General features: G+C 46.2%; 1 protein-coding gene across 1 annotated transcript; it reads right to left on the bottom strand.

The window, feature by feature from the left end:
• Nucleotides 1-1,877: 1,877 nt before the first annotated feature.
• LOC126284748 (cuticle protein 16.5-like) lies at nucleotides 1,878-17,260 on the bottom strand. The gene is made up of 3 exons (XM_049983891.1): nucleotides 17,157-17,260; nucleotides 5,614-5,985; nucleotides 1,878-2,301 (listed from the first exon to the last, which is right to left on the bottom strand). The coding sequence occupies exons 1-3, from the start codon at nucleotides 17,166-17,168 to the stop codon at nucleotides 2,026-2,028; spliced, it is 660 nt and encodes a 219-aa protein (XP_049839848.1). The 5' UTR covers nucleotides 17,169-17,260; the 3' UTR covers nucleotides 1,878-2,025.
• Nucleotides 17,261-19,203: the final 1,943 nt, after the last annotated feature.

The following is a 19,203-nucleotide window of genomic DNA, read 5'->3' as shown; positions in this document are numbered from 1 at the left end:
CGACTCTTATAACTGCCATCTGGTTTCTGTACAATTGTAAATAGCCTTTCGCTCCCTGTATTTTACCATTGCCATCTTTAGAATTTGAAAGAGAGTATTCCAGTCAACATTGTCAAAGACTTTCTCTAAGTCTACAAATGCTAGAAACGTAGGTTTGCCTTTCCTTAATCTTTCTTCTAAGATAAGTCGTAAGGTCAGTATTGCCTCATGTGTTCCAATATTTCTACGGAATCCAAACTGATCTTCCCCCAGGTCGGCTTTTACCAGTTTTTCCATTCGTCTGTAAAGAATTCGTGTTAGTATTTTGCAGCTGTGACTTATTAAACTGATAGTTCGGTAATTTTCGCATCTGTCAGCACCTGCTTTCTTTGAGATTGGAGTTATTATATTCTTCTTGAAGTCTGAGGGTATTTCGCCTGTCTCATACATCTTGCTCACCAGATGGTAGAGTTTTGTCAGGACTGGATCTCCCAAGGCCATCAGTAGTTCTAATGGAATGTTGTCAACTCCCGGGACCTTGTTTCGACTCAGGTCTTTCAGTGATCTGTCAAACTCTTGACGCAGTATCGTATTTCCGATTTCATCTTCATCTACATCCTCTTCCATTTCCGTAATACATCGCCCTTGTATAACCCCACTATATACTCCTTCCACCTTTCTGCTTTCCCTTCTTTGCTTAGAATCCAGACAATACGTAAATCTGGATGGGCGGGTAGGAAGTTCATCTACCAACCTCCTGCATACAAGTCGTGCCATACCATTGTGCCAACTCGCTTGGCATTTGCATCATGTGTTAGAAAGCCGAAGGCGTTCAATATAGGAGATAAGGGAGGAAGGAGAAAACAATAACCTGATATTGGATTATTGGAGGAAGGTAGGCAGACCTGCAAACAAGCCACAGTGCTTGGTTTTTTGGAGGATTTGGAGACAGTGACAGACTTTGGTGCCGCAGAAATGGAGGTGATATTGGAACGGAATTTATAGTGTCTTGAAAGAACGAATAAGATGAACATCAACAAAAGCAAAACGAGGATAATGGAATGTAGTCGAATTAAGTCGGGTTATGCTGAGGGTAATAGATTAGGAAATGAGATGCTTAAAGTAGTAAAGGAGTTTTGCTATTTGGTGAGCAAAGTAACTGATGATGATAGAAGTAGAGAGGATATAAAATGTAGATTGGAAATGGTAAGGAAAGCGTTTCTGAAGAAGAGGAATTTGTTAACATCGAATATAGATTTAAGTGTCAGGAAGTTGTTTCTGAAAGTGTTTGTATGGAGTGTAGCCATATATGGAAGTGAAACATTGACCATAAATAGTTAGGACAAGAAGAGAACAGAAGCTTTCGAAATGTGGTGCTACAGAAGAACGTCGAAGTTTAGATGGGTAGATCACGTAAGTAATGAGGTGTTCAATAGGATTGGGGAGAAGAGGAGTTTGTGGCACAACTTGACTAGAAGAAGGGATCGATTGGTAGGCCATGTTCTGAGGCATCAAGGGATCACCAATTTAGTGTTGGAGGGGAGCGTGGAGGGTAAAAATCGTAGAGGGAGACCAAGAGATGAATACAGCAAGAAGATTTAGAAGGACGTGGGTTGTAGTTAGTACTGGGAGATGACGAAGCTTGCCCAGGATAGGGTAGCATGGAGAGCTGCATCAAACCAGTCTCAGGAATGAAGGCCACAACAACAACATTGGCGTAGAAGAAGATAGGTCAAATAAAGGCTTTGTAGGTGTGGAGGGATGCAGTTCCCATGTTTGGACCGTTAGTAGTTTGCCACTTCTAACAATTTGCCGTATTTTTGCGTCACCGTGTACCCGTCGTTTGGCAGTGGGAAAGTCGAGAAATGGAGATGGGAAAGAAATGAAGAAGCCAACAGTTATGTGCTGTGTCACAGCAGCGTCTTTATTGAGCTTGCTTGAGAGAACGTTGGAGAAGGACAAAGTAACAGAAGAGTACAAAAACGTCGAGAACGGTGGCCATTTCGTCATGGGTGGGTGCGACCGCGCCGGTCAGCGACGCGGCGGTCAGTAGTAGAAGGGGTAGGCCGCCGGCTGCACGTGGGGCGAGGCGGCGCTCAGCGGCACAGAGTGGTAGTAGGGGTAGGAGGGCCACAGTCCGCCGGAGCCCCACGAGCGCACGGCCGGCCGCAGCACGCCCGTGGCGTCGCGGCGCCGCCTGGAGGGCGCCGACTCGCCGCCGGCGGCGGGGGCGGCGGCGGCGTCGCCGGCGTCGGGGCTCTCGGCGGCGGCCTTGGCGGCGGCCAGCCACAGCGCCATGAAGCTCTCGCGGGCCTGCTTCACCTGCCACACCCAACCAGACACCACCGTCAGCCTCCTCTCCGTACAGCTCAGGGCGGGCGGCTCCTACTTAAGCGAAACCTCCCCAGTGAAAAGTGCAACATCCACCACCCTGTAGACGTCGAGGTCTCGTCATTGCATGGACCCCACTAGACACTGTTCACAATGGGGAGCTCTTCTGGTCCCTGACTTTCAACACATGTACAACTGGACTGAACGGTAACAATGTCGCAATAAATTCTCATTCAGTGTTCCAGAGTGAGTCAGTAGGATTTGGATCATCTGGTCTCGGGGCGAGGAAGTCTACATCTACATACATACTCCGCAATCCACCATAAGGGGCGTGGCGGAGGGTACTTCGTACCACAACTAACATCTTCTCTCCCTTTTCCACCCCCAAACATAACGACAGAAAAATGACTGCCTACATGCCTCTGTACGAGCCCTAATCTCTCTTATCTTATCTTTGTGGTTTTTCCGCGAAATATAAGTTGGCGGCAGTAAAATTGTACTGCAGCCAGCCTCAAATGCTGTTTCTCTAAATTTTTTCAGTAGCGATTCACGAAAAGAACGCCTCCTTTCCTCTGGAGACTCCCACCCGAGTTCGAGAAGCACTTCGGGAGGACGACGGTGCCATCACGCGTCCGGCCATCCTGATTTAGGTTTTCCGTGATTTTCCTAAATCACTCCAGGCAAATGCTGGGATGGTTCCTCTGAAAGGGCACGGCCGACTTCCTTCCCCATCCTTCCCTAATACGATGAGACCGATGACCTCGCTGTTTCGTCTCTTGCCCCCCAAACAACCCCAACCAACCCTAACTATCCGCCTTCCCCACAACTGCCATTACATGCTTGTCCCACTTCATATCGCTCTGCAATGTTACGCCCAAATATTTAATCGACGTGACTGTGTCAAACGCTACACTACTAATGGAGTATTCAAACATTATGGGATTCTTTTTTCTATTCATCAAAGGAAGTACTCCCAATTCGTCGCCTGGCAAGATCAACTAGAGCGAAGTCATCCTCCTCTCTGTACAACCCAGGTAGGAAGCTTCAAAAACGAACTCTGAGCATAAGTTGTAAGTGAAGTCAACACGGAAAAAGCTAGCGGAACAGTGTGTGCTGAGGTCAACTTCGCATAAACATATGAAAGAGGACTTAAAGTTGCGCGCACATCAACCAACGTGAGTTCAGAAATTGTCAAACAGTGATTGAAGAAAAAGGAAGGATTGATGTGGTGGAACCTATCAGGTCATTTACACAATCATGAAGCATTGCAAAGTGATATTTAGCCATGAATGTGCCTCTTATGGAACGTCGTTGGGTAAATAGCAGGATTGGATACTAAATTTACGGTCTTCTTCTTTTTTTTAACTTACCGTCAACCAACATCAATATCTTCGGATATTAGAGTAATAGTTCATACTCCTGTTGGAAGGCCAAGGAATCAAAGAGGACGCTAGTTTCATCAAGTTTGCGCGCCTCCCCATTTAGCTATTTCAGTGCGGGGATTTGTGAATGAAGTTTTTGCAGAACGCTGGATAGACCGTGGGTCGTTTGCAATACCAGCTCCAGCAGTCTGGACGCGCAGCCCTGATCTCACAACATGTGAAATTCGTTCTGGCGTTTTATTAAGAACACTACTACCCGCCAGGACGGCCGAGAGCGCTAACGCGCTGCTTGCTGGACACGGGTAGGCGCGCCGGCCCCGGATCGAAACTGCCCGGCGGATTAACGACGACAGTCAGTGTGCCGGCCAGACTGGATGTGATTTTTAGGCGGTTTTCCATTTCCTACTAGGTGAATACCGGGCTGGTCCCCACGCCCCGTCTCAGTTACATGACTAGCAAACATTTGAGACTCATTCACACTATTTCACGATTTACAACAGACGCAGACAGCTGGGATTCACTAATTCCGTCCCGGGGGGTATTGGGTGGCGGCAGGAAGGGCAGCTGGCCACCCCTTATAATTAACCGTGCCAAATCCGTACTTCACCCTACCGACCCTAAGCACACTGCGGGATAAAGGCAGTAGCAAAAGAAAGAAAGAATTAAGAACATTACTGCAGATAAACAGCATGAAGCGGTTGATTGCTTGAAGTAAGCTGTGAGGCTGGCATTCCACGAGATATTACAGCGATGCTGCGAAAAATGTCGCACAGAACCTGGCGCTGATAGGGTGCAAACGGTTAAATACATGACTTCTGTGTACCTGTTTTTGTTGGTAATATGTATTGGTCCTAGAGGTTGAATAATATGATGTTTAACATATACTCTAAGATAAAAAATATGACACACCACAAAGGACTCATCCGGATGGGATGGTAATCGGCCTATAATCCCATTGACTTTCAGGGATAATCCCGTTTCGAACTGACGTGTCTGGAGACGCCCTGGGAAACAGTGGGATACCAACCAGACTGCAGTGCACCATCAACCAGGGGTCAGGGGTGGCACATCTTTTTGTGGCAGACCCCTTTGGTTGTCATCCGCGCCAACCTTACAGCACACGTCGGTACGTCGACCATATTCTACGTCCTGTTTTGTTGCACTTCATAGCAAATCTTCATGGTGTTACATTTCAGCAAGATAATGCCCACCCGCACACGGTGACAATTTCTACTGCTCATTTTCGTGCTTGTCGAACCCTAACGAGGCCAGCAAGGTCGCCACATCTTTCCCTAATTGAGAACGTTTGGGGCATTATGGGCAGAGCCCTCCCACCATGTGGGGATTTTGAGGATGTAACGCTCCGATTGGAGAGAAATTGTCACGATATCCCTCAGGATATCCAGAAGCTCTGTCAATCAGTGCCAAGACGAATAACTCCTTGCATAAGGCCCAGAGGTTATTAACTTGCTCAATCGGTGACGCTCTTTCTCTTGAATAAATCACCCAATTTTTCCGAAATTTTAGCCATTTCTTTGTCTGTACACGTACTCTCTATTTGAATTTAAAGGGGGAGACGTGACTTTACGCCCATCCTTATGTTTCTCGTCTTCCTCTATAACTCGTATCTGGTCATCGTAACAATCCCTTTGCAGGCAAAACTGAGTCACTGTTGCACAATAACCAGAGAAGAGTTCCCATATGCTGCACCGTCATTGGCCAAAGTATAACCTCTCTTGATCGATAAAAAGTAACTAAAGTTGCTGCAGGAGCTAAATGGTGCGATAAGTAAACTTCGCTACAGGAAACGTAAACATATGTGACAATATTTCTCAAGTGCCAACTGCAGCGCTGTATGAACTGAACTAACCACGACATCAGTCACGACTTGATGACACGCCTTTCCTGGTCGTGGGCTTACCTCAGGAGTCTCCTCGACCGGCTTGGGCGCCTCCACAGGCTGCACCTCAGGGACGACGGGCGCCGCGGGGGCGACTGGAGCCAGCGACTTCTGCTCTGCGACGGGGGTGGGGGCGGCGGAGGCAGAGGCGGCGGGGGCGGCGCTCACCGCGACGGCTGCGGGGGCGCTGGAGACAGCGGGCACGTAGGGGTAGGGGTAGGAGTGCAGGCCGCCGTAGGGCAGCAGCTGGCCCAGCCCCAGAGCGCCGTACGGGTAGAAGGACAGCCCCGGCGCCTGCACGGGGGCCGCGCTGTAGGCCAGGTTCAGCGGCGACACGCCCGCCGGCAGGTACGCCGCGGAAGCGGCGGAGGCCAGAGCGAACAGCACCAGCACCTGCGCACAGTGGAAAACAGACGTCCAAACGAAGGCAGCACGCAGCAAACGTCAAACTGACGTGAAATGTAGTAACAGTTTAGATATACGAATGCTTGCCATTTCAGGGCAGTTTCAGATAGGAATAACGCCGTCTACATTGCGTAAGTAAGGAAATATTACAGTGCGAATTACTCAGACAGTAATCCCACTTGAATGTTGACTGTCTGCAAGATGATCATATTATATGGGATGAGAAGTTCCGCCTTATGCAAGACACCTTCTTTTTCTTTTGTTTCACCCATACATGTTTCAGCACTTTTGTGCTATCGCCAGTGGGTTCTATTTTTTATTTTTAACTGTAAATTTTTTGTTAACATATTAACATTTGTGTTGTTTACAACATTATGTAAAAGTTGCATTTATAACTTAATTGGGTGTAAGCATAAGTAACATACCTTACGTGATGTTATTGTCCATTTATTTTGGTAGCTGTTCTGCCACACGATATACAACTTGTTATCTGCAAACAGCAAAACGTAATTTATTTTCTGTTTATTATGCATTTACGAACGGAAATAAGACTGTATCACGTTTTCTTTCTGTAACTTACAGTTTTGAAGTTGTGGTGCGTTCTCCTGTGTTGTTGGCGAAGCAGATAGGCTTATTTCTTTGCCTGTGTTCGCGTGGCAATGCACTTTTTCCGATTACTCAAAACATAGGCGGAGTTTTCGCTGCCATTACGTGTTGTTGTGGCTGTGTGGCGTTCTCATTTGTTTCGTAGCGTGTTCTGCTGGGTGAGGCGCGCGAGTTTGAATTGTATTTGGTGTTAGTGGTGTGTGTTTTGTGTGGGTTTGCTTGTGTGTGATGTGTGTGTTGAGTACTGGGGCAGAGAGAGAGAGGGAGAGAGAAAGAGAGAGACAGAAAGAAAGAGAGAGAGAGAGAGAGAGGTTTTTTTGTGTGGGTGTTACTTGTATAGTTCTTCTATTGTGGCGAAGAGGGTTTTGTTGCACAGTGGTGTGTATTCATTGAGTTCTTCCTTTCCTTGGACTATTGATTTTTGGATGTGGTAGTTTTCTTCTATAGTTAATTTTTGGTATAGGCTGCTGCTAGTTTTTAGGATGTGAAGGTCAGTTTCAATGTTTGTTTGGTGGTGGTTGTGTGCTACCAGGTGGTCTGCAAATGTTGAGTGTATGCTATTGCTTTTCAGTGCTCTGAGGCATTCATTATATCTGGTTCTGAAGGTCCTACATGTTTGGCCCACATATACAGATTGACAGCAGTTGCGATTAAGTTGGTAGATGCCGGACTGGCTGTATTTGTCAGTGTTGGTGGTATTTCTTCCGAGTTTGCTCTGTATTGTGTTGTTGGTTCTGTATGCTATCTTGAGTTCTTGTTCCTTTAGTTTATTACCCGCCCTGTGTGTGACTTTGTTGTTGTAAGTCATTATGTGCCACTTCTTAGCAAGCACGGAGACAACAAGAAGAACTGCACCAGAAGATGATTAGATCGTGTTATACCTCGTGCAGGAAAGAGAACGATCTACAAGCACATTTTGGAAGGATCGTGGCATCTGGAGCTAGCAATTTATCATTCCGTTCAATTTCTGCTCCCTTTGATCAGGACCCCACGGCTGCCATGCGAATATCGAATCAATTGGCTCAGGAGGGCAGAATTCAACGCCATGCACAATGAAGGTCACTGAAATCCATACTCAGAGTTTAAGCAGCCCCGTGCGATTAGCCCCCGACAGAACAGACAAACTGTTCACTTTGCCATACAGGACAGTACAAAAACGTCACTTACTCTGAGTCAAGAAATGGGCTTATTTTGCAGCAGACGAAGTGTCTACACGTACAGCGCAACGACGTCTGCAGCATGACAGGCTGTCAGTGCAGCAAACAATGTTCCGGCTTCCATCAGTGCAGATGCAGAGAGACACACAGCGAGAGTAGGGAAACCAAACTGAGCACACTAGTGGTCAGCGTCGAATTTTCAGATGAGTCCCTGTTCTGGGTACAGCCTCACGATAGACTTACCCATGTGTGCAGGCATCAGTCAGAACAAATGTTCCCAGATTGTGTTCATCTTTGTTATACAGGCTCCAGTCGTGATAGTATTGGTTGCCAGAGGGTACACAATACGATCACCTCTGACTCACATAGTCCGTAATTTTGACAGCAGCCGCTACAGTTCTGACATTTTAAGGCCAATGCCTTTGCTCTTTCTTCCATATCACGACGACGTTATCTTTCAATAAGAAATCGCATGAGCGTATTTCGCTCACACTGTACTGACTTACCGCGATGCAGAGGGTGTTCGACTGTTGTCCTCGCCAACATGTTCTCCAAAAATCACCCCCGATGAAAACTTCCGGTTACGGGCTGCCAAGAGACCAGCACGCCACCACTCGTCAGCCACTATGACTGCTGAACGCGTTGGAACAGCTCTGAATGACGTACTCGCCTCTGTGATTCAAGTTAGGTCTCATTCAGTACCCAGCCGAGTTAAACCACTGTTGCCAACTCTGTGTACCCTTTGTTCCCCTAAATCCCTAATTTAATTATGCACTCTCCCTTTTCTTCTGTAAGTGAAATTACATTTCTTATCGCCCGCATCTCGTGGTCGAGCGGTAGCGTTCTCGCTTCCCACACCCGGGTTCGATTCCCGGCGGGGTCAGGGATTTTCTCTGCCTCGTGGTGGCTGGGTGTTGTGTGATGTCCTTAGGTTAGTTAGGTTTAAGTAGTTCTAAGTTTTAGGGGACTGATGACCATAGATGTTAAGTCCCATAGTGCTCAGAGCCATTTGATCCATTTTTGAACATTTCTTATCTTTGTTATCCTTCCTTGTGTAGCTACTTTAGTGTCCAGCAGTATGCTGTACTGCATACTCCGTCGCTGCACCTTCCCAGTCACCTTGACAGGACGAGTGTCGAAGACTCCCCAACTTCCTCACTCTACTCGGCGTCGGAAGGTGATTTACTGAAAATCAGAAATATTTTATTTGCAAGAGTTAGCTACTCTTTCCAGGTACTTCTCTACATAGTTGCCGCTTCAACTCAGACGTTTGTCGGAGCGTTATACCAAATTTCCAACACCATCGCTATAGAAGGCACCCGCCTGTGCTTTCCGATAATTCTCTGCGCTGGTCTGTAGCGCGTAGCCTGCGCCCAAATGTTGTCTTCGTACCCAACGTTTCACGTGAACAGAGATGATACTCAGGACGAGCCAATTAGGGCTGTGTTGTGGGTGATCGGACACTTCCCATCGAAAAGGCTGCAGGAGAGTCTTCACTGCCCCTGCAGAGTGCGGCTGAGAATTGCCATGAAGAAGGAAGTGCGTAGCAATTGTGTTAGGTGGGCTGCATTCATTAAGGCGAAGCTTCTGAGTGGGTCCTCCTACTTGGAGGGAGACATCGCTGTTCTAGGCACCTTTACTCGCTCACACTGCGCTGACAACTGAAAAGAGCATCTTGATGCGATCGACGCTCATACTAGAGTCACTACCCAACACATCTGTGCAAAGCTTCATTGGGTTTTCACTGTGGTGTCCATTTCGCAACAGATCGGAACTTACTTTCTGGACAACCCTCGTAGAATACAAAATGAATATGAATTCTCATTCCGTTTAATTTCCACACCGTATGCCTATTCTGTTCGTTTACACATACTCCATACACAGACTGCAAACACGAAACTCAAGAGACAGATGTTTTGTTTGAAAGAAGGAATGAGGTTTCGTTGTAACAAATGACCTACTGGTTCCAAGACTGAAGCAGCACGCCAGACATAGCACACCAGAAAACAGTACCAGGTCTCCATTCCGGTGCTCCATGCATCAGCAGACAAAGAAACTCGGCTATACAAAAACAGCAAGGAAGGTCAGAGAGCTCAAATGTCAGTATTATTAGTCTCTTTCGAATGTCCGACGACACTGTATCGAAGCCAATACTCATTTCCAGTCATTCTTTGTTTTCATGTTTGGCGTTACTGGCGAAATGCTTGTTCTGAGGCGCGAGCACTATTCAGGAAATTTCTGGCAGAGTTTTCGAACTAGCGAATGAAAGGTTTATCTTCAGGAAAGCCAAATCCAGGATTCAAACTGAGGACTGTTACTTACTAATTCATTAGTACAACTCCATCCTCCTCGTGTCAAGTGCAAGAATTCGAAGAATGTAGAACATTTCCTCCTCCAATCGCTACCCATATTTTCGCTGAAACTGCATTTAAGATGTGACGTTGCTTCTAATTATCTTTGTCCGATGATCTTGACCTAATTTATTTGAAAATTCTCTAGTAACATTCACATACCGAGCTGACCATGCTCCCAGAATTTTGCTTGATTTTGGCAGTAGGTTTGCGCATTTTGTCCCATATTTTAGCGTCATTATTACAGATCATTTAGTAGGTAGACGTTAAGGAAGGTCATTGTTAGGCGTTATGGGTAGACACCGTGATGGTGGTCCTTTTTATAGTTTATCTCCCTCACCGGCAGTCATGTCTCACTATGATACTTCCTAACGCCAATTTTCTACTCAAAGGAAGAGCAGTACCTATATCCAGGGGGTATTTGTGGCCTCAGACAATGAGTATGAAGACCAGGTCAAATTAACGTTGGCGGTAAGTTCCCAACGAGGAACGCTTCTCACTCCATATAATCGCTGACATACTAAAATACTGGATTACGAAATTTAAAAATACTAACTAGTAGAAAGTCAGTGAAACATTACGGTAGAATGGTTTCAAAGGTAAATTTGATGGGAGTGAGAAAGATAAACCAGAAGAAATTAGCGATCCCTATTTAGATTTTTCGCGCGCTCCCTTGTCTCACTTGAGGTATGTTGTTTTATCGAGGTACAACGTTATTCCGTTGCTCATTGTCGTCCATTCTGAACTTTAGTTTATATTCTGATAACATAGGCGTCGAGAGGACTTGAAGTGAGATTGTTTTCAGTTGAGTCTGTTGTAATTTCAGTGCTGTAAAAGTGTGACGAAATGATGGAAGAATTGCAGAAGATAAGGATTCGTGCAGTTACTGCATCGCTTAAGTCATAGCATCACTATAACCTCATTCAGGTGTACTTTTCTACATAGTAAAGGACGAAAACTTCCAGGCATTTGTATGTGCCGCTACATTCATAAACTCACACAAATGTCTGCCACGTTGCTATCCTATAACGTGAAAACATTGCGTGTGGTTGGTAATATAATGCTGCTACCGTCTGGGATATATTGCGCTTTCTTGGGAAAAAATAAATGGTACGTTATGATGTAAACAAACATCTTAATTTACAGTTGTGCAATACACACTGACACAAACCCAACGTATTATTAAAACATAATTGTGTACGAAGTAGGTGATAAACTCACGATAACACTACTCTGTACCTACTCTGTATAGAAAGCTCGATAGTTAAAAGTATTTTGCGGATGTTGAAGGTTACCGGCTTCACCATGTAAATATGAATTAGGCAGCCGCCTTGGGGTCTAAAGTTTAGCGAGCGTTAAACTGCAAGCATAAAACTATTAAATTTCAGAAAATCAGCGCTTCTCTCGGTTTACATTTCTTCATCAGTATAATACTGAAGCGTTACTTCTATATGTAAGGAAGAATCCACCACCTACGCTGGTGCATTCGGGACCGCAGAGGTTCAAATCCCCACTCATTCACATAGATTCACGTTTTCCGTGGTTTCCACATATAGCTTAAGGTAATGTCTACATTTAAAAGGGGACCAGCCTCCTCAATTCGAGCTTTTGCTCAGTCTATAATGACCTCGTCGTCGACTGAACGTTAAACCTTTGTCTTCCTTCACTTATTACGTAATCCTATTCGCTACTGATAACTATAACTTTGCCAAAGTTCTAGACATACAGAGTGCCCCAGAATTGTTGCGACAAACTTTGCGGGGTTGTAGAGGGTATCTTAAAGAACAAATAGAGCACAGGAACCAGTGTCTGTAAATGTCATCCAGCAACACTACAGACCGTCGACATTATAGGCGGCGGATCATTACACTGGGCCACCCCTTCGGCAGTAAAGGTGACTTTGTACGCTGAAGGACTGTAGGCGGAACGTCAGGCAATGTTGTTTCTTATTCAGTGATCGCGACTGATTACCAAGACTGACAGTGGAGAAGATGGAGATAGCTGCAGGCCTTGCCTCCTATGAATGCAGTGCTCTGTTGCCTCGGTGGATGACGGTTTCAGACACGGGCTTCTACTCGCAGATTATTTTCTCCTGTACACCGGAAAACATAGGAAATTTTAGAGAATTCCAGAAGAAAAATAAACTACAGATGGAAATCTGTGTGAGAAACCGTCATCCACGAGTCCAATAGAGCATCGTAATCGTAGGCGACAAGGCCTTTCTACGGGGCAACTAGCACCATCTTCTCCACTGACGATCGTGGCAATCAGTTGCGATCACTGTATAATAAGCAACAATAGGAGACTGTCCGCCTGTGGTGCATCAGCGTACATAGTCACTGAAGGGGTGGCCTAGTTTCAGGCGCTGACCTCTACAAATCCATAGCGTCGTCGGATGACGTTTCTAGACAAAGGTTCCTAAACTCGTTTTGTTCCTCAAGACTACCTCCACAACCCCTAGAAGTTTGGCAGAACATTTCTAGGACATCATGTATATTAAATGTACAGTGTACATGTTAAGAGTACTCTTGTTTCTCTACATCGACATCTTCACGTATACTATGTAAAACGCCGTAAAATGCATGCCATAGGAGTCTTCTGTACCACTTACTGTAGTTTCTTCCTGCTCAACTCCATTGTGGAGCCAGGGAAGAATGGTTGCTTAACTACCTCTGTGTGAGCAGTAACGAGTGTAATTACGTTTCTGTGGGCCCGTGAGAGTGATATCAAGAGTATTGAAGTAAAATTTAGATTTCTCATTTGAATGTGTTTTTCGAAGGTTAAAAAATAGGTTTTCCCGGGATATGCGCGTGCATCTTTAAATGTCTTCCAACTCAGGTTTTTCAGCACTTCTGCCATGATCAGCCAAGGATCAGACAGAGCTGTAACCATTCGTTCTGGCCTTCTTTGTATAAAATCAACACGCTCTGATGGTCCTATTTGATATGGATCACACACTAGAGCAATACTCTAGGACGGATCGCAGAAGTTTTCTGTAACCAATCTCCTTTGCAGATGATTGCATTTTCCCTGTATCTTGCCAATGAATCGAAGTCTGGCGCCTACTTTACATACGACTGCGCCTATGAGACAACCATATACCTGCAAATTGTTCCATCCAGATATTTGTATGAGTTGACTGATTCTAGTTATGAGTCATTGCTAATCTTGTCATAGGATATACTTTTCTGCTATTTATAAAGCGTATAACTTTACATTCCTGAAAATTTAAAGTAGTTTGCCAATCTGGATAAAATAATTTTGGGTATTAAACCGCGTCATTATGAAATATCGAAACAATTGAAATGCTGACGTTTCGACCAACTTTCCCGCGGGTCTCTCCAGGGCAACCAACTGCTGGATTCTGGTGACGGTTTTCCCCCGTATACCCGCATTCCAGAATGCGACGTCAGTAGCCACCTCTCAACCGAAATAAGACAATATACACGGGAAGACTATCACCAAAATCCAGCAGTTAGTTGCCCTGATGAAGACCGCCGCAAAGTCGGTCGAAACATAAGCATTTATTTCACTGTTTCATAATGACGCGCCCTAATACTCAAAATGGTTTTATTCAGAGTGACTCTGGCCATGGAAGGCTACGATTTGCGACTTGTATAAGTTGCCAATCTTTACATCATTTTGATATCTTCTCGAGTTCTAACTGAATATTTTACAGTTTTCTAACGTCTAAGGGTTTACTTTCGTTTATATCTCTAAATCTGTTCAGTTAGTACAATTAGTCGCTAGTTCGTTTTAGCTTAATTAATGACTATATATACATTTTAATATTATTATTACTGTTATTATTACAGTTACTTGCTCCAGAGGTTAGTAAGACCTGCAATTGTCTTGAAATTCACAGTTTGAGATCTACTTGATGTTGGTGAGCTTCTTTTTTCTCAGACTCAAAAATAATGGGTGCATCATACGGCATAACGATATACCATCTAAAAGAATCGTGTAGTCGCTCGGGATAGCCCTCCCCCTCCCCCCCCCCCCCCCCCTCGGAGGTTCGAGTCCTCCCTCGGGCATGGGTGTGTATGTGGTCCTTAGCGTAAGTTAGTTTAAGTTAAGTTAGATTATGTAATGCGTAAGCTTAGGGACCAATGATCTCAGCTGTTTGGTCCCATAGGAACTTAGCACAAATTTCCAGTTTCCAGAACCCCGTAGAAACTCTAACGTACTCCCAGAAAAATTTAACTAGTCCTAATTGTCACTGATGTCATAAACGCAGAAAGAAATACTAGCCGGAATGTGATTGCTATGCTCTTATACGATAGGCAACGGTCTATCAGTATTACTGTTACTGTAGTTCGTTTTTTCGTATTCTGACATTTTGCTACTTTTCAGTATTTCTGTTGTTCTGTTCCACGTGCGTTTCGGTTGCTGAGTGATTAAGTGAAAGACTAAAAACACGAAGATATGCTGATTAACTCTGACTCGCTCCCTGGACTTCTTCCCTGTCACTAATCGGAACTTTCGCCTACGGTGATGATCTCTGAATGTGAAAACCGCTATCTGCACCGTGGTTAGGAGACCACGTTCAGCTGCAGGTTCTCCTATCACTAACAGCAAAATTCGGTTCAAAGTACGCGGGTGACAATAATATACGACCACCAACTACATCTTGTGAAGGACTGCGGTGTTCAAATCATCCTTTTCCTTATTGTCCATCTAAAAACACAATTCATATTACTTCAATTTAGATTTTTTTATTGGGATAGGAGAGAAGAATGATCGATGGGAAAAATACTCTCCTAGACAGTCTAAATCCCTGGAGCTGGCAGTGATTTTCGGAGATGGTATTTTCTGTGATTTAATCTAGTACACATACGCAACCACCGACTTGCGTTATTGTGTCTCATTATCATATTTTGACATGAATCAATTTCTCTTGTGAAGAATACCGCATCGAAATACGTGTACTCCTAAAACTTTTGCAGCTTTGAGAGGCTGCTCTAAGGATCTACATCACTTAAGTAGAATTAGGGGACCGTTGATATTTGAAATGACAGTTTGCCATCGCTCTAGTTCTTGGAGTCTGGACAATAATGATAGAATTTATACAGCATCCATATATATGTCTTTCCACTGTTGATGCTACAATAGAATGTAACACTTTGTCGTTTGATACAAACACGGGGTACGTAATTCTAGCCGGCCGCGGTGGTCTCGCGGTTCTAGGCGCGCAGTCCGGAGCCGTGCGACTGCTACGGTCGCAGGTTCGAATCCTGCCTCGGGCATGGATGTGTGTGATGTCCTTAGGTTAGTTAGGTTTAAGTAGTTCTAAGTTCTAGGGGACTAATGACCACAGCAGTTGAGTCCCATAGTGCTCAGAGCCATTTTTTCAACGTAATTCTATTCTTCTCGTGACTGCGGTTTTGCGGTTAATATTCCTGAACAGCTTCTAAGAGTCAACAGCACCAATGTAAGGTTTTCGATAGAAAGTTAATTAACACAGTCTACGTATCGACAGTTGTTCAATATATCTCGAGATCAACTCTATTGACACAGGGATCCCTATGCAGTACCAGACATTCATAATGCGTGAATTGCCTTTACCAAATGATATGCTTTACAGACTAGACAATTAGCATTAAGTTTATGTTACAGTAGATAGTTTGTATAAATATAGGGTACTGCTGGAACTTGATGCGAATTATAATATCAGATAGCGTCTAATGGTGATGTTTGTCAGATGGATTAGTGAAACAGCCTTAGTTTTATTTCTATCTCTTATGTTTTTTTTCTGTAATCGTTCACTTATGTAAAGTTATTGGCATTGAACTGGAAACACAACTAGTACATGATTGTTACTTATTCTGTATAGTACACGCTCACGATATGCTTTAATTGACCACAGGGTGGACTTGTGACAACAAAAATCAAGAGGAGAGAAACACTTGAAACGCCTGATAAAAGGCCCAGAATCAAACTATCAGTCTAACATAGTTGAAAGGCTGAAAACTAAAATCTTGCAGTAAGAAAACATTTAGTTGGAACGGCAAAAAATAGTATTCCAAGAACTTCAATTGAACTGTACAAAATCGTGTGCCACGGTATTACCACTAGAAATAAAGCACTCCGTCTTCAGGGCACAAGTGGCCCATCGGGACCATCCGACCGCCGCGTCATCCTCAGGTGAGGATGCGGATAGGAGGGGCGTGTGGTCACCACACCGCTCTCCCAGTCGTTAAGATGGTTTTCTTTGACCGGAACCGCTACTATTCGGTCGAGTAGCTCCTCAATTGGCATCACGAGGCTGAGGCCACCACAAAAAATGGCAACAGCGCATGGCGGCCCGGATGGTCACCCATTAAAGTGTCGCCCACGCCCGACAGCGCTTAACATCGGTGATCTCACGGGAACCGGCGTACCCACTGCGCCAAGGCCGTTGCCGTTATCACTAGAAAGGCCTAGTTAAAATAACAGGCCGGAATTTGTGGCCGAGCGGTTCTAGGCGCTTCAGTCTGGAACGGGGCGACTGCTACGGTCGCAGGTTCGAATCCTGCCTAGTGCATGGATGTGTGTGATATCCCTAGGTTACTTAGGTTTAAGTAGTTCTAAGTTCTGGGAGACTGATGACCTCGCAAGTTAAGTCCCATAGTGCTCAGAGCCATTTGAACCTTTTTTTTTTTTTTTTCAAAAGAGCTTGTGATAATGTACGCTTGCACATATCAACTGAGTGGCAAGTAGTTTTTTCGGCAGGAGCACAGAAAGGCAACTCGCATTCGGGAGGACGACGGTTCAATCCCGCGTCCTGCCATCCTGATTTAGGTTTTCCGTGATTTCCCTAAATCGCTCCAGGCAAATTCCGGGATGGTTCCTTTCAAAGGGCACGGCCGACTTCCTTCCCCGTCCTTTCCTAATCCGATGAGACCGATGGCCTCGCTGTCTGGTCTCCTTCCCCCAAAACAACAACAACACAGAGGGGCAAACTGTAGGTGCAGTGCGTGTTCTAGGGATTCTGTGACTGATGGAGCCCCCACGTTTAGACATCACACCGAAACCACCAAACTCTCAAGTGCGCCCTTATACTCACGAGGAACTTCATGGCGTCGCTGCAGCGGTCTCCAACGGCAGGTGGGCTGTCGTATCGTCGTCTGACGCCCTTCACGGCCGCTGCGACCCTTTATATACACACATCGCCGTACCCCGCGGTGGCGCACGCGCCCGCACGCACTGCCGTCCAATCAGTCGGGCAAAAATTAATTTTCTCCTTTTTCTGCACGCGCGGGTCGAAAAGTAAAGCAAAAGGGAAGGGGAAACCAGAAGCCGCGTGGAGCCGGCGCGAACAGGGGGGGGGGGGGGGGGGGGGCGCCTTTGTCGGCGAAGACGAGCTCATGCATATTAACCGGGACACGCCAGACGCACCGCTTCTTCGCGTCACAGTCTGAGCGTTCCTCAAGGTCCCCCTCCCCCCCCCCCCCTGCTCCTTACTCCTACCCGAGATACGCTCTCATATTCCACGTATAACCGCTGAAATATTGTCGCCTACCGGTCGCGACTGGCGCGCTCCCGCCGTTGGCCGCAGCGACCGGTCGAGCCCGGGTGGGGGGAAACCCGAGCGGGGATCGTCTGATGAGTTTGGGGGCGGGGAAGGTGAAGGAGAGGCGGGCAGGCGGACTGGAGCGATCGACTGGCAGATTTACGGCCGCGTTCGCGAAATCCCATGCGCGGCTCCGTGCCCAGCTGGATGGTCCGGCGGCGGCGCGCAGTGGGCGAGGCTCGCTCAGGGCCCGACAACTGGCGACCCTGCCAGGGTCCTGCGGCCTGCGGTCTCGTTCCAGAGGCGTCCCGAGGTCAGCCGCAGGCCAGACACGCATTGCAGGAACGGGCCGCCCGACTTGCTGTGCGATTCCCTGAAGAGCCAACTGCAACTCCAGTCTGGAAATTATGGTACACAAATTAAGATCCGTAGCCAAAGGCAAGTCACACCAATACCCTAGAATGGAAATAGGAGTATGGCTCAAGTGATTCAAATGGCTCTGAGCACTATGGGACTTAACATCTGAGCTCCTCAGTCCCCTAGAACTTAGTACTTAAACCTAACTAACCTAAGGACATCACACACATCCATGCCCGAGGCAGGATTCGAACCTGCGACCATAGCGGTCGCGCGGTTCCAGACTGAAGCGCCTAGAACCGCTCGGACACTACGGCCTGCCAAATACGAGTAATCAGCTGCATTACAGACCTATATCACTGACGACGATTTGCAGTAGAATTTTGGAACATAGACAATGAAGTGACAAGAGCCGTGGGATAGCGATACCCACATATGTAGATGGCCTTAGTATCGTGTACACAAGGTATAAAAGGACAGTGCCTTGACGCAACTGTCATTTGCACCCAGCTGATTACGTGAATAGATTCCCGATGTGATCATTTCCTCACGACAAGAATTAACAAATGCTGAACGAGGAATCGTACACTACTGGCCATTAAAATTTCTACACCACGAAGATGACGTGCTACAGACGCGAAATTTAACCGACCGGAAGAAGATGTTGTGATATGCAAATGACTAGTTTTTCAGACCATTCACACAAGGTTGGCGCCGGTTGCGACACCTACAACGAGCTGACATGAGGAAAGTTTCCAGCGGATTTTTCATACACAAACAACAGCTGACCTTCGTTGCCTGGTGAAATGTTATTGTGATGCCTCGTGTAAGGAGGAATAATGGGTACCATCACGTTTCCGACTTTGATAAAGGTCGGATGGAGCCTATCGCGATTGCGGTTTATCGTATCGCGACATCGCTGCTCGAATTGGTCGAGATCCAATGACTGTTAGCAGAATATGGCATCGGTGGGTTTAGGAGGGTAATACGGAACGCCGTGCTGGATCCCAACGGCCTCGCATTACTAGCACTCGAGATGACAGCCGTCTTATCCGCGTGGCTGTAACAGGTCGTGCAGCCACGTCTCGATCCCTGAGTCGACAGATGGGGACGTTTGCAAGATAACAACCATCTGCACGAACATTTCGACGACGTCTGCAGCAGCATGGTCTATCAGCTCGGAGACCATTGCTGCGCTTACCCTGGATGCTGCATCACAGACAGGAGCGCCTGCGATGGTGTA

Source organism: Schistocerca gregaria, chromosome 8, assembly GCF_023897955.1.
Source record: "Schistocerca gregaria isolate iqSchGreg1 chromosome 8, iqSchGreg1.2, whole genome shotgun sequence".
NCBI lineage: Eukaryota > Metazoa > Arthropoda > Insecta > Orthoptera > Acrididae > Schistocerca > Schistocerca gregaria.
The sequence above is the reverse complement of the archived record's forward strand: the minus strand, read 5'-3'. Positions and strand labels throughout refer to the sequence as shown.

What these genes read in the sequence shown, in the direction of transcription:
- LOC126284748 (XM_049983891.1), bottom strand. An exon ending in CGGTCGAGGAGACTCCTGAG is followed by an intron (nt 2,302 to 5,613) that starts GTAAGCCCACGA and finishes TGGGTGTGGCAG; the next exon opens with GTGAAGCAGGCCCGCGAGAG.